The sequence below is a fragment of the Ursus maritimus genome, unplaced genomic scaffold (genome assembly GCF_017311325.1).
Source record: "Ursus maritimus isolate PB19 unplaced genomic scaffold, ASM1731132v1 scaffold_17, whole genome shotgun sequence".
Taxonomy (NCBI): Eukaryota; Metazoa; Chordata; class Mammalia; order Carnivora; family Ursidae; genus Ursus; species Ursus maritimus.
In genome coordinates this window covers 9,133,941-9,150,139 of record NW_024424119.1, presented here as the reverse complement: position 1 = coordinate 9,150,139, position 16,199 = coordinate 9,133,941, and the positions used below count along the sequence as shown (strand labels likewise).

Sequence of the window (16,199 nt, the reverse complement as noted above, 5' to 3'; positions counted from 1 at the left end):
ATATTGCTAAAGCATATTACAAAAGAGACCCACAAAAATGTCCCTGAAAGGAAAGAAGAAAGGGAGAGAGGGAGGGTGGATAGAAGGAAATCAGATTTGATTTCTGGCAGATATTTTCCTTTCCAAGGATGACTTCAAATAACATGTAACACATCTCAATGAATCTAGAAAAAGTCCTTTATAAAAATAATTTACCTGGTGGGTGCCTGGGTTGCTCAGTCGGTTGAGCGTCCAACTCTTGGTTTTGGCTCAGGTCATAATCTCGGAGTTCTGGGATTGAGCCCCACATTGCGCTCCACGTTCAGCAAGGCGTCTACTTGAGATTCTTTCTCACCCTCTTCCTCTGCACACACACACGTGCTCTGCTCTCTCTCGCACTCTCTCTCTAATATAAATAATCTTTAAAAAAATAATTTACCTGTAGAGTTTTCTCTAGTCTGCTTTTTTCTTTCATAAGTAAATCATATTCTCGATTGCAATTTTGAATTATATTATCTCTTTCCTCCAAATCATGTTCAAATCTTCTGCATTCTTCTTTCCACTTCAGCTGGGAAGTCTGGAATGCTTTCTCGATCTCATTTGCTTTTCCTTGAAGTTCTGCATTCTGAGCTATTAAAAATATAAAAGAAAAATAGGTATACTTACAACCACAAATTAAATCCCTAGGAGTTCAAACACCTAGGCATTGAAGTTGATGCCATTCACAGAGTGATCTTAGAACAAAACATTTAACCACTTCACACCAGTCAACTTGAAAAGCTCACTATTCCAGAACAATCTATTCTCTAATTTCCCAATCTCTTCTTCCCTTCCAGACAAAGGTGATTTTGCCATGAAATGCCCAAGTTTAGGTGCACCTCTAGCACCAACTGCAATTCTACATTTCTCCTATTCAAGAAAATAAATCAAATGCTGTGCATTTTTAAAACTATGGGCTACTTTTTAAAAAGACTTACTAGATTACAAATTTTGATATTTGACTATTGGCAAAAAATAAGTTTTGACACACTTACACAAAATTGAGGTTGAAAGTCACTGTTCCAGCCCTTAGAACTCTAGCTATTGACTTCATCAAGGTTAGGCTCAACTCACCTCTCATCCTAGTATAACCTTGACAATAACTAATACCTCTCAACTCACTACGGCTGCTGCTCTATTTCAGCATCTAGAAACTAAGCAATAAAACACGTTACAGGTCTGGCTACATCACCTACCACCTGATTAAATTTCTCTGACTCTCTAACCCTTAGTGGGACTAAAATGCCTCCTAGTTAAGCTTTGTGAAGATAAAATGAGGACATATATACACACACTGGTTAAACAAACCAAAATAGAAAAAAAAAGCCATAGTTAGTATTTTTTTAATTATATTTGTGTTCATTAAAACCACAATGAGATACCGCCTCACATCAGTCAGAATGGCTAAAATTAACAAGTCAGGAAAAAAACAGATGTTGGTGAGGATGCAGAGAAAGGGGAACCCTCTTACACTGTTAGTGGGAATGCAAACTGCTACAGCCACTCTGGAAGAATATGGAGGTTCTCAAAAAATTAAAAATAGAACTACCCTATGATTCAACAATTGCACTACTAGGTATTTACCCAAATAATACAGAAATACTAATTCAAAGGGATATGTGCACCCTGATGTTTGTAGCAGCATTACCTACAATAGCCAAATATAAAAACAGCCCAAGTGTCCATCCAGTGATGGATAAAAAAGAAGTGTTATATATACACAATGGAATATTATTCAGCCATGAAAAAATGAAATCTTGCCACTTGCAACAACATGGGTGGAGCTAGGGAGTATTAAGTTAGGTGCAATTTATCCAAAGGATACAAACATAGTGATTCAAAGGGACACACCCACCCCACTCTTTACAGCAGCAATAAATGGAATATTACTCAGCCATCAAAAGAATGAAGTATTGCCATTTGCAACATGGATGGACCTAGAGGGTATTATGCTAAGTGAAACAAGTCAGTCAGAGAAAGACAAATATCACATGATCTTATTCATATGTGGAATTTAAGAAACAAAACAGAGGAACATAGGGGAAGGGAGGGAAAAATAAAATAAGACGAAATCAGAGAGTTAAGAGACTCTTAACTATAGGAAACAAACTGAGGTTTAGTGGAGGGGGTAGGTGGGGGTTGGGGTAACTGGATGATGGGCATTAAGGAGAGCATTTGTGATGAGCACTAGGTGTTATATGCAACTGATGAATCACTAAACTCTTCCTCTGAAACTAAAATAAATAAGTAAACAAACAATGTTTGTGTTTCGAATAGAGCATATGTTCAAAAGGTTCAAAATTCAAAAATATAAAAGGCACAAAAAGTCTCCCCCAATCCAGTTACTCTCTCTACATGATATTACTCCATGGTCTAGCACCCCAGATTGCAGGCAAGAAATTTAAGGCCATTTGATTCCTGTTCCTTTGATTGTGGCCTATTTTTCTTTTGTGTCTTTTGTGTCTTTCCTGTCTTTCCTTTTCTCTTTGAAAAGCTTTAGGATCTTCACTTTGTCTCTATTTTTCTGAAATTGCATAATGCTTTGCCCTCAGGTGGGTCTATTTCTTGTCATAGCAGTGACTATTCAATGGACCCTTTCAATCTGGCAACTCATAACCTTTAGTTCTGAGATGACTTCTTAAATAATTTCATTGATGATTTATCCCTCCCTCTTTTCTCTCTTATCTCTTCTTTCAATATTACCTATTATTCAAATTGACCCTCAAATTTTCTTGCCTTTTATCTCCTGTTTTTCCACTTTTACTGTTTTACTCTCGTTGCTAGGAGATTTCTTGACCTTCATCTCCCAATGCTTCTATTGACATTATTCATTCCTGATTTCATATTTTTAATTTCTAAGAGCTTTCTCTTTTTTTACAGCATCAGGTTCTTGCATCATGGATAAAATATATTCTCTTTCAGCTCTGAAGATATTAATGCTACTTGTTTGTTAAATCTTCTTTTCCCTGCAGTTTCTGATTCTTCCAAATTACTTTTTTTCTCTCATTTTAGAGGCTCTCCCCAAGCATCTGGTAATTCTTGGTTGTCTTCTCTCAATTAAGGTAACTGTGAAGGTGACACACTCATATAACCACCCATATACCCACCACCTAGATTCTGAACTTGAGGATATAGGGCTGGATAATTGCGGTCCTTCACTGGAGAAGGATCTGGTTGGGCCATTTATCAGGAAACTCCCAGCATCAGTATCATTAGGTTTTTCCTCTTGGTTTGGTCAGATGATCTACGGAAGAGTCTTCTAAGCTCCCACATGGAGTATAGAAATCTGGGTGCTAGCTTTTGGAGAAAAAAATAGAAAAAAGAGGCCGAAAGGAATAGTTTCTCAACATTCAGCATTGAGTATGCCATCTTCCTGTTTTTGCTAGTCTGGAGAACCTGTATTTTATCATCTCCAGAAATTAAACCACCCAACTCCCAGCTCCCACTAGAAAGTGAGAGCAATCCCAGAGTACACTGCTCTTGGGAAGGAGATCTAAGAACCTAATTGCCTCTAAAGCAAAGAGCTTTCATTTAACCCTCTTTATTTTACCTACGACTGCTATTTCGATTCCTAATTCCAGAGGTATCTGGTGCTTCCAGCTCACAAACCTTTTGACTATCTAACAAGTTGTCTGTCAACTGTTTATTTTAAAGAAATTACCAGGTTTTTCCCAAAGTAGTTGTACCATTTACTCTCCCACTTACAAAGTAGAAGAGTTCTAGTTGCTCTACATCCTTACCAACATTTGGTATTGACGGTGTTTCCAATTAGCACCACCTAATAGGTACGTAATAAACAGTCACTGTGGTTTTAATCTGCATTTCTCTGAAGACAAGTGAGGTCAAGTATTTTTCATCTCATTAATGGCTATTCTATCTTCCTCTATAAAGTGTCTGTTGAAATCATTTGACTTTGGGAAAATAACTTCCCATCTTCCCTGGACTTCAACCTCCTCATAATTAAATCAAAGTCATTAACTTGTATATCTAGTGCCTTTCAATTCTTATGTTCATAAGTTCCAAGTAGTGTTGTGGTTATTAAATGCCAGAGGTAATCAAAAATACTTCTGACCAGTGGCAATAACCCAAGACAGCTGGCCGCAACTTGGGCCCAGAACCACTACAGAAACTGCAAGTTAACACTGTTTAGTTCCATGTGGTTAACTAAGAACTTGCATTTTTTCACTTCATCCTTAAAACAACCTAGGTTCAAATGTCACTAAGTAAGTGGTAAAACCAGGATCTAGGTCTAATTCTTCTAATTCATGTTCAACGTTCTCTTAATTAAAACCTGTTGCATACAAGAATGTTCACAGCAACACTGGGGGCGTCTGGCTGGCTTATCAGTGAAGCATGCAATTCTTGATCTCAGGGTTGTGCATTCAAGCCCCACATTGGGTATAGAGATTACTTAAAAGTAAAAGCTTTAAAAAAGTAATGTTCGTAGCAACGTTATTCTTAATAACCAAAAACTGAACATTCCCCAAGTGCCCATTAACATAAATTGATAAATATATGTGGTATGTCACACAGTATAATACTAAACATCACTACCAAGTTCATAAAGAAACCAGACATTAAAGAGAACATATTATATGATTCATTTAATATTAAGTACAAAAAAGAGGCACAATTTATCCTTGTTATTAAAATTCAGGATAGTAGTTATCCATGTGGACGATTTCTGGTAATTTTCCATTCCATGATCTGGGGTGCTTCTTAGGAGTTATACACTTACATTAGGCACATTTCTTTACATATATTACACTTTTTTAAAGATTTTATTTACTTATTTGACAGACAGAGAGAGCACAAGCAGGGAAAGCAGCAGGCAGAGGGAGAAGCAGACTCCTCACCAAGCAGGGAGCCCAATGGGGGGACTCAATTCCAGGACCACAGGATCATGACCTGAGCCGAATGCAGACACTTAACCAACTGAGCCACACAGGTGCCCACATATATTATTCTTAAATAAAAAGATTTTTAAGTGCTCATATGCTACATAACAGAGAGCTTTTGAGGATTAAATTCATAACATTTTACTTTCCTAAGCACAACCGTCTAGCCCTATGGTTCCCAAACCTAGCCAATCAACAAAATCACCTGCAGTCCTTCTTGAACATATAGACTCTCTCAAGCTAGAAATTCTAATTCAGAAACCATGTGACAGGGGGCCTGTGAATGTTTGGTTTTTTGTTTTTTTTTTTTTTTAATCTCTATGTGATTCTGCTGATTGATTATTCATGAAACAACTGCTCTACAAATGATTAACAGAATTTTGAACCCCTTTTTCCATACATGCACAACACCAAAAAAATTAATGCCAAGTAGGTGAATGTTCACATGAGTGCTAGAAGACTTTATACACACCCAATAAAGTCTGTCCATCAAAGGCCTACCTCTGACCCTATAGAGTGAACACATGCAACATGAATGATGCTATACAATAAGGTTTAAACCCTAAACACAGGAAAAATGGGATAGTCTTACCGCAGAGTTTTTCTTGGATCCTATGTGCTTCAGCTAACCTTTCTTCAGCAGCCCGTCTCCCGAGACCAGCTTCCTTTCTAACGACAGCCAGGTCATATTCCAGACTTTGTCGCAATGCCTCTCCTTTTTCAACCTCGGATCGCAGCTTGGCAATCTGGCTCTCATAGCTTGCCAGCTAAAAAGAGATTTCGAGATCATGAACCAATATTAAAATATGGCACCAAGATTATGAGATCGTGCACCCAAACATTTAAATGTCTCAGAGAAACATGTTTCTATAATATTGATAAGACAAGAATTTATAAATTTATACTTTTCTAGAAGACTGGAAAAGAAGCACTAGTCTTACCAAATGACACTCATTAGTCTTCTAATTTTAGAGAATCTACTAGAGAGAAAAAAAATGCCAAATGATCTTATAAAGAGAAATTGCAAGTTGTTTGGGTTTTTTTTTTTTTAAGTAGGTTCTATGTCCAACATGGGGCTTGAACTCATGATCCCCAGATCAAGAGTCGCATGCTCTACCAACTGAGCCAGCCAGGCACCCCTTAAAAATTGCAAGTCTTAATCAGAAATAGTAATGCCTAAGAAACAAAAAATGACATACTGTAAGTACTTGAAAACTCATTTTCCCCTCTCCGCTTCCTATTCCTTAATGAATCAAGAAGCAAATTGCATCATAGCATAGTTTGGTAAATATTGTCTATATTATTTCTCTTGATTATGACATTACTGACAGAACATTAAGTAATAAAAGCCCCAATCTTGCAGGGATTTTAATGAATTAATATCTAATTTATCTAATACCTAGACAACTAGATATTTAATAACTAGATCTAATTTATCTAATATCCTTCCATGCGTAATGTGACAGAAGATAAGTCAGAGAGTCAGAACTAAATGATTTATAAAGTCCATTCCCACTCCAAAATTCTATGATCTAATCAGTGATTCACTAAATAATATTAAGCACTTCCTACGTGTCAAGTGCAGTGAAAGATACAAAAACAAACATTACAGAGCCCCTTATCTCAAGTAATGAAATGCTGTAGGAAGGCATATGGGATAAGTTTTATAAGAGAGGTAAAAATGTTACAATAGCTCAAAGAAAAGCAAAATCATTTACTGCTGGTGGTCAAGAAAGAGATGGTGGATAAGAGAGAATGCTAGAAAGCCATCACGAAAAGACAAAAGAATTTCAGAAGAGCAACAACAGAAATTACCATAAGTAGCTGTTAATATGTAGAGTGCAGCAGAATTACACACTTTTCCACATTTAAAGAAAAAAAAGTAATTTTTATTTTTAAAAAATTTTAGTGAAGTAAATGTCTTCAAAATACTTGTGCTTATAAAATAAGAATTTATAAATATCTTTTAATAGTAAAGAAAAAAATCATAGAATCTTAATTAAGTATTCAAGATAACTCATTTTGTTTCAGAATCACTCTATCCCTCCCTGCCCACGGTCTCCCCCTCATAAGACTAACGGTTGTTAACATTTGGGCATTCCCAGGTGTGCCAGTCATTCACCTGTTTGCCCCCAGACCCCCTCCCTACTCTTCTACAGCGATGCTCTATATTGCAGGAACTACATTTCCCAGTCTCCCTTGACAACTGGCCTCTCGGGTTTGGCCAATAGGAGGCACTTGTGATATACTTATAAGGGCAGAAGTAGCGAACCCAGGGTTGTTCTCCCGCTCCAGATCTACCTTCAGCAGCACCCCTATCTTCCCTGTTGCTTCAGATTCTCTTGGATAGTCCCTCCTGTCAATCAATGAAGACCTCTTCGAAGGTAGAAATGATATACTTTTGCAGTGATCCATGGCATACAGTGGGATCACAATTATTTCAATTATTGTTTGCAGTTTAGAATAAAATGCCAGTTGAGGACAAGCCCTGGGGAGATGAAGTAGCAACTGCACTTAGCCATCAGGACAGCTTTGTTTACTTCAAGACCTGTAGGGTAGGAAGGCTAAATGTGACTATGCTAGAGAACTTACAAAAACAAAACGATAGGGGCGCCTGGGTGGCTCAGTCAGTTAAGCGTCTGCCTTTGGCTCAGGTCATGATCCCGGGATCTCCCTGGATCGAGCCCTGCCTGCTCAGCGGAGAACCTGCTTCTCCCTCTGTCCCTCACCCCGCGCTCTCTCTCTCTCAAATAAATAAATAAAATCTTAAAAACAAAATGATACATCTCAGAGCTTTAGGATCTCAGTTCAAAATGGTCAGAAAGCCAGAGTTTCTATGTTGACTTTAAAAGAATCTCTCATTCTTTTATTAGCTCCATGGCTGACAAGGCTAAAGACCAGACAGAAAATCTAATTATGGGAACTGTAGAATTACATTACAAGTTGAATGAAGAGTCTCGCCAAGTTTCTAATGTTAAGATAGTATGTATCAGTTGGGCATTAAGTAGGCACGTAGGAGATGGGATGAGGGCTTTTGGAATTAGACAAATCTGAAAATTATAAACTTCCAAATCCCTTCTAAACATCCCTTACCAACAAAGGCAGCTTCTCCTCCCTGTCTGAGATAGACTTCCCTTGCTTAAAGACTTACTAGTGAGCACGCCTGAAACAGTTGCCTTGCAAGGGGATTTGCAAGCACACGTCCACCACTCTTTGACACCATAGATCAATTCAGATCTCAGTATACCATAGGAGAAGAAATGCATAATCTGCACCAGTAGAAAACAGATTATGTAGCAAAAAAAAAAAAAAAGCAAAATCTTGCTAATCTTGTAGTAGCAGGAACCTGCAGAACATACATGGGATTGGTTTGGATTTAATAAGCTAGTTCTAACAATTTGCTAGGATGGGGGACTGTAAATTGAACTCAACACCAGCCTACAATTACTTAATAAGGTCAAATGCCAGTACTTTCCTGACATAATATGAAGTCTTAGGAGATGGGTGTGGTTTAATGAGAGCAAACCAAAAACCACCACTTTCCCTAACTACATCCTCTTCAAGAGTGCAAAGGATATTCTTTTCCTAATTAAAATGCTATAAAATACACTGGAATGCACAGCACAAGCATCCTTAGAGAGCTCTGGTAGCTAATCTCCATATACCAGAGATTATAGTCCAAGTGGTAGCAATTAACCATTAGAAACAAGATGAGGACAGTTAACTACAATGGACAGCAGGATTATGGTAGTAATCCTAGCAATCTGACCCCAGGTATTTATGGTGGCATCTAACTGATTATGGTGTAGATGGTATAGAAATTAAAGTGATAGCCTTCTAAAGCAGCTCTGTCCAATATATACATAATACAAGTCTCACGTAACTCTTAATCTCAGGAAACAAATTGAGGGTTCCTGGAGTGGAGGGGGGTGGGAAGGATGGGGTGGCTGGGTGTGGACACTGGGGAGCGTATGTGTTGTGGTGAGCGCTGTGTGTTGTGTAAGACTAATGAATCACAGACCTGTACCCCTGAAACAAATAATACATTATATGTTAATAATAAAAAATATACGAGGGGCGCCTGGGTGGCACAGCGGTTAAGCGTCTGCCTTCGGCTCAGGGCGTGATCCCGGCGTTGTGGGATCGAGCCCCATGTCAGGCTCCTCCGCTGTGAGCCTGCTTCTTCCTCTCCCACTCCCCCTGCTTGTGTTCCCTCTCTCGCTGGCTGTCTCTATCTGTGTTAAATAAATAAATAAAATCTTTAAAAAAAAATTTAAATTAAAAAAAAATAAAAAATATACGAGTCTCGTGTAATTTTAAATTTTCTAGTGGCAACGTTGTTTTTTTTTGTTTGTTTTGTTTTTTTAAAGATTTTATTTATTTATTCGACAGAGATAGAGACAGCCAGCGACAGAGGGAACACGAGCAGGGGGAGTGGGAGAGGAAGAAGCAGGCTCACAGCGGAGGAGCCTGACATGGGGCTCGATCCCACAACGCCGGGATCACGCCCTGAGCCGAAGGCAGACGCCCAACCGCTATGCCACCCAGGCGCCCCTCTAGTGGCAACGTTTTAAAAAGTAAAAAATACATGAAATTAATTTTAATGTCTTTTATTTAACTTAATATAGCCAAGATTATCATTATATCAACATGTAATCGTATGAAAAATTTTTAGTGAAATGTTTTGCATTTTTTGTACCAAGTTTTTGAAATCCAGTATTTTACATTTACAGTACATCTTAATTGAGACTAGTCACATTTCAAGTGCTCAAAAGACACATGTAGCTAATGCCTACCATAATAGAGTAGCCGTTCTAAAGCATTATTTGATCTAAATTAACAAAACAAACTAGAAAAAAACAAAAGATCTCAGTCTGATGAGCAGAATCCTAACTTGAGCCTCCAAAATATCAAGTCCTACCTTTCTATCATTGTAACCTTAGGACCATCTCTAGGAATAAGAACTGCAGCTGCTTTCTGCATAACTGTTTTATGTATATATTCGTGATTTTTTTTTGGCTCCTCCCCTCTGGCCTCATATGAAGAATGCTGGTAATAGTGACTTTTCAATTAAATTCATGAGGTACCAAATTATAAAAACCTGATGGTGAGGACATGTATCATCTGTGAGATGGATGCAATGACAAGTAAGCCTTTGTGTCCCCCATTTTGGCAAGGGTGGGAGCATCTTTGTATAGAGGCTATTTGAGTTGCAACCTGCAATGTTACGCAGAAACAAGATATTACTCTACAGGGTTACATACAAGCACAGGAGTGATAATAAGGTGTGACGGCCAAGCATGTGCGCATTTGATCTCTGACCCATTCCCCAATGCCTTTCATCTGCTCTACTCTATTATACAATTCCCACACTCCATGCCAAATGGCTCAACTTCCAGTAGTGTCTCTGACAGTAGCTGCATCTCTTTCAAGGTCCAACTCCCCTCCCCTCCCTCTAACATCCCAACACTGAACAGCCGTTACCATGGCTCTTCCTGCCTCCAGACAGCCCCAACTTCAGGACTCTGGTCATCATCTCTTCCCATTGGCCCTCTGGCCTACAGGCGGTGGTGGCTTCCTGCTGTTACCTCCCCATTCTCTATTTAGAGTCCTAGGTCTTCCATCACTTGTACAGCCAATTCCCTCTATGAATGTCCCTCTTTTCCTGATTGGACCATATTTGATTTCTCGAGCTACCTACACAGCTGATAGAAACCTATCCTCTGCTCATGAGGTTTTCTCATTTAAGGGTTCAACACATGAGACAGCAGCAAGATGGGATCTCCCTCCTTTTGAAAACTGGCCTGCATTCTTTAACGTCCTTACACTCAACCAGCTATCTTAGACCCTCCTCTCTCTGGCATCCTCCGTATCTTCCTTCCTGTCCTCTACAGCATGCCTCAGCCTCTCACAGAAAGGTTTTTCACAAGTTTTACGCCATGACCCTCCTTGCAATCTGGCAAAGTCTTCTCAGAATAATAGAATTAAATGCATAAAACAGGATCACAAAAAAAAAAATCAAAGTATAAAAACAAACGTGTAAGATAAAAGCAAATCTGTGATGCCATAATGTGTTTCTTGAATAACCCACTAACTAACAAGCGCTATGCACAGGTCTCACAACCAGTGTAACTTCAAGACAGTGACAGGTATAAACAATATTTTGAAACTCACAATAACTGAATTGTGTAACTGTGATTTCTAGTGATGATAAAGTCAAAAGTACTGCTAATACTATGACGGTTTGTTAAAGGAGGGCCAGCTGGGTTAAGCCTTTATAACTGAAAGAAATGCTTAATGAGTTAGAGGTTAATATACATAAAATATAATTTTTCCACATCTAAGTATAGGCATTCCTTGGTGTCTGTGTTTCTAAGGACTCCAGCTTAAGAACTCCTACTCTTAAGAGAACTGGCTAGATCAGTCAAACAATATCTGCAGGTCCTGAAGCCCAAAAAGTTTACTACTTGGTCCTAAGTTTCCAGTACCTTTTGGCTTAAAGAAAGTTATATTGCTCTTCTTTATCCTCTTCCATCCTCATTTCTCTAGAAGATTTTCCTGCTCTATCATCACTGTCTGGGCCAAGGAGATATCTGAATAGCTTCACGTTCTCATGCCCTATTTCACACATCTCTATTACCATGTTCAAATGATTCTAACAACCACTGCAACACTGAAACTCCTGTGGCATTGTCCCATCCCAATCATCCACATCAGTACAACTTGGTCTCATCTAGAGGCAGTGAGTCTTATGAGCAACTCCTCTCTCCATACCCTCTGCCTACTAATAAATCTCAAAAGTAATTTATTTCTAAAACTGTCAAAATTGAGGCTCAGAAAAATTAAGTAATTTATCCAAGAACCTACAACAATAAAATTCCTAGAGATTTTAAATGTATTTATTTTATTTTATTTATTGAGATATAAACTGACATACTGTATTAGTTTCTGGTGCACAACATGATTTCATATTTTGTATATATTGCAAAATGATCACCACAGTAAGTCTAGTTAACATCTATCACCAAACATAATTACAAATTTTTTTCTTGTGATGAGAACTTTTAAGATCAACTCTCTTAGCAACTTTCAAATACACGATATAGTATTATTAACTCTAATCACCATGCTGTGTATTACAACCCCATGACTTGTTTATTTTATAATTGGAAGTTTATACCTTTTGACCCCCTTCACCCATTTTGCCCAACCCCTACTCCCAACCTCTGACAACCACCAATTTGTTTTCTGTATCTATGAGCTTGGGTTTTGGTTTTTTATTTTTAGATTCCACATATGAGATCATACTGTATTTATCTTTCTCTGTATGACTTATTTCACTTAGCATAATGCCCTCAAAGCCCATCCATGTTGTCGCAAATGGCAAGATTTCATTCTTTTTTATGGTTGAAAAATAGTCCACCGTGTGTGTGTGTGTGTGTGTACATACACACTATATTTTCTGTATCCATTCATCCAATAATGGACATAGATTTTATTTTTTTAAGATTTTATTTTTAGGGGCTCCTGGGTGGCACAGTCATTAAGCATCTGCCTTCAGCTCAGGGCGTGATCCCGGCGTTATGGGATCGAGCCCCACATCAGGCTCCTCCGCTATGAGCCTGCTTCTTCCTCTCCCACTCCCCCTGCTTGTGTTCCCTCTCTCGCTGGCTGTCTCTATCTCTGTCAAATAAATAAATAAAATCTTTAAAAAAAAAAAAAAAGATTTTATTTTTAAGTAATCTCTACACCTAATGTGAGGCTTGAACTCACAACTCCGAGATCAAGAGTCACAGGCTCTACTGACTGAGCAAGCCAGGCGGCCCCAGATTTTAAAGATATTTTATGCCAGTCACCAGTATGATGTGTATTAACATTAGAAATATCTAATAAAGCAAATATATGGCCTTAGTTTTTAGATAGTTTCATTCTTCCCTGCACTGCTTTATAATTGACATATTTAGAGATTATATGACTTAAAAAACTGTTATATAATACAAGTAAAATCATCGAAGCAAATGACTGAAACAATATGAATAGTAACATGAAACTGGAGTTGAACCAATTACAACTGCCTATTGCGAGAAAATTATCATTCTTCCCTGAAATAGTTTCCTATCTCTTTAATGTGAACACATATTTCAAAACATTTTGATCAAACAAGAGAGGAGAGCGTGGTCTAAGAACTCTGACGACAACTGCAAATATATGTGAAAGAATATAGATGAATGATTATCACAATATAATTATTCCCAAGCAAAATGCATATTTGGTTTTAAAAAATAAGTTTTGAAATTATAAACAATTAACATACATTTAACAAACATCACTTTATATTCACTGTAATATTACAATGTCAATAAAAGCAATTACTGCAATAACCCTTTAAAATTACCTCAACTGCCACTAAAAGTACGAATAAAACAGTCACATAGTCATTGCTTGCTATTTTAATGAGAAGCTCCTGTTCCTTAGACAATCTGAAAAAAAGTCATTTTTTATTCAACACATAGCCACTGAGGACCTACTATGTGCCAGGAAGAACCATGAGAGATACAGGGACGAAGCATGGTTGTTGCTTTCAGCTCTCAGGAAGCTTATGGAATAATGAAGAGCAGGTAAGCAGGAAATAAATGTTTGGCTCTAAAATACCTGTAACAGCACCACGTTATAGGAGAGCAAAAAAAAGGAGTCATTCATTTCACCTAGGGGGGCTTTAAAAGGTTTCCTGCCAGGACAGCATCAGAATTCAGCAAAAAAAGGAAGGAAAATACACTGTTTATGCTTAAACGTCAATAAATTACGGCCACTATTACAGAGCACAGGCACTTTACAAATTTTATTTCCCTTAGTTATCACAACAACCCTTTGGCACCAGCATTTCACAGTGAGAAAACAATGATGTACAGGATAAATAACTTGCCCAAGGTCACATTATCTTGTAAGTGGAAGGGCCAAGAATGAGTCCAGATTTGTGTAACTTGATACTCTTCCCACCACACCCGGCTGCCTAAACTGCACGTAAAGAGTAAGATTTAAACAGAGGAAAAAGAGAAAACAGAGAAAAAACATAGCTGACAGAAGTGATAGAAACAGATAATTCATGAATTATTTTAGAGGAAAAGAGAGCTACTACCCTTGGAATATATACACATACCAGGAAATATATATATGTATACATATATACACATAGTAATAAAAGATACGACGATATAATAAAACAAAAAGAAACTAGAATAATTTATGAATTACACTATGACTAAAAATTCCATACTCAGGGGCGCGTGGGTGGCTCAGTCGGTTGAGCAGTTGACTCTTGATTTCAGTTCAGGTCATAATCTCAGGTCCTGGGATCAAGCCCCTCATCAGGCTCCCCGCTCAGTGGGGAGTCTGCTTGGGGATTCTCTCTCTCTCTCTCTCCCTCTCCTTCTTCCCCTCTCCCCCCTTTCTCCAAAATCAATAAATAAATCTTTAAAAAAAAATCCATACTCAAATCTACTTAAGATTGAGCCATAAAGAACCTAAATTAAAATTTCAAAAATGTCTAATTTACAAATCCTGTAGTCACTAAAGGCATTCATCAGTTACTTTTTTATCACGTTTAACCCATTAATTAAAATAAATGTAAGACAACATACAATATAATAATTCATTAAACTTCTCTTTAACACTTCTATACAGTTCCACTATATTAAAAAAAAAGTTTTCTTTATTATAATTTCCTTTTTAAGCTCAAGAATGTCATGGTGATGTTAAACGTGGAGTCTGTAATATGAAATGAATCGAAAATAACCAAATTCTACTTTTAACATTATTTGAAAGAAAAAAATTCTACCTCTGCATTGTGTTTAGTTGTTATTTCTAATTTTTCTTTCTTAGCCCGATGGAGTTTCTTTCTGAGATCAGCAGTTATGTCCAAGTCTGTTTCACTTTTAAACATTTGTTTTACATCAGATGAGGCATTCTTCAACCTATAAAATGAGATAAAAAAACATAATTCTCACTAAGTCTATTTCTGGTATTTCTAATAACTTATTTTTCAGAAATCACAAGGAACATGATATGGTCTTTGCCCTAAAGAAACTTACAAGCTAGTAAAAGATGTCGATTGCAAAAGTGAGGTAGAAATACGAAGTAGTGTATGGCCAGAAACAAACTACCGTTTCGTGATGGTACTTAAAGAATGATCCTATCACAAGCTGTGTACTTCTGTTTTGTTTTTAAGATTTTATTTACTTATTTGAGTGAGAGGGAGACAGAGATAGTGAGAGAGAGCACAAGCAGGGAGGAGAGGGAGAAGCAGCCCTCCCTCTGAGCAGGGAGCCAGAGCCGAAGGCAGACGCTTAAATGACTGAGCCACCAAGGGGCCCCACATACTGCATAGTTTTGGAAAAACTTGAGTGCTTTTTACCTTTTTATGTACTATATTTTATTTATGGCAAATGTAATAAATACATATTACAAAAAGAAAAAGCATGAGTGACAGAATATAGATTCAGGCTTAAAAACAGCACACTAGGGGCGCCTGGGTGGAGCAGTAGGTTGAAATTCTGACTCTTGGTTTCGCCTCAGGGGTGATCTCGGCATCATGAAATCAAGCCCCACGATGGGCTCTGAGCTGGGCACAGAGTCTGCTTGGGATTCTCGCTCCCTCTGCCCCACCCCCTGCTCTCGCTCTCCCTCTCTCTCTAAAACAAATACACAAACCTTTAAAAAAAATAAAATAAAAGAAAGAAACAGCAGACTAAAGCACTCCCTCTCCAAAATTAAAAATTTAATGAAAGTTATCACCAAAGAGAATTTAGAGATAAAAATCCAAAAGCAGGAAGAGCACAGAAGAGCAATAGCAATAAAATATTAGAAGCTGGAAACCAGGTGGGTGAGTGGTAACTGATTTACATAAGAGAACTGGATTTAAAGCCAAATTTGGGAAAAGCAACCTGATTTACACCCAAAGCTCAATTAATTGACAACAGCCTTGAAAGTGGGGTAAAAGTAGAGCAGAAAACAAGATAATAGGTTGAAAGTCTGCCAAAGAAATGAGATCCTCAGATCCTCTACCCTATATATCACCCAGCTGGGTACCGTCTCTCTCACTCTGGCAGAACACTAGGCAAGGGTTTGTTCCCTGGAGAGGATAAAAACAGAAGGTCTGTGGATTAGAGACATCAGATACAAATGGTATAAGACCCTATAACAAAACAGGAGACTCAAGTCAGAAATTATGTAATAAGTGAAAGCCCTGGTCTTCTAAAACATCTCGTCTGCCAGAACAATGGCAGC

The 16,199-nt window shown here is 37.8% G+C and overlaps 1 protein-coding gene across 1 annotated transcript in view; it reads right to left on the bottom strand.

Moving 5' to 3' along the window:
* Positions 1 to 16,199, bottom strand: part of CCDC171 (coiled-coil domain containing 171) — a 293,895-nt gene that overhangs the window by 262,896 nt on the left and 14,800 nt on the right. The window contains 3 exon segments of the mRNA XM_040631456.1: positions 419 to 609; positions 5,509 to 5,683; positions 14,752 to 14,887. Of these exon segments, the coding sequence (XP_040487390.1) occupies positions 419 to 609; positions 5,509 to 5,683; positions 14,752 to 14,887 (502 nt within the window).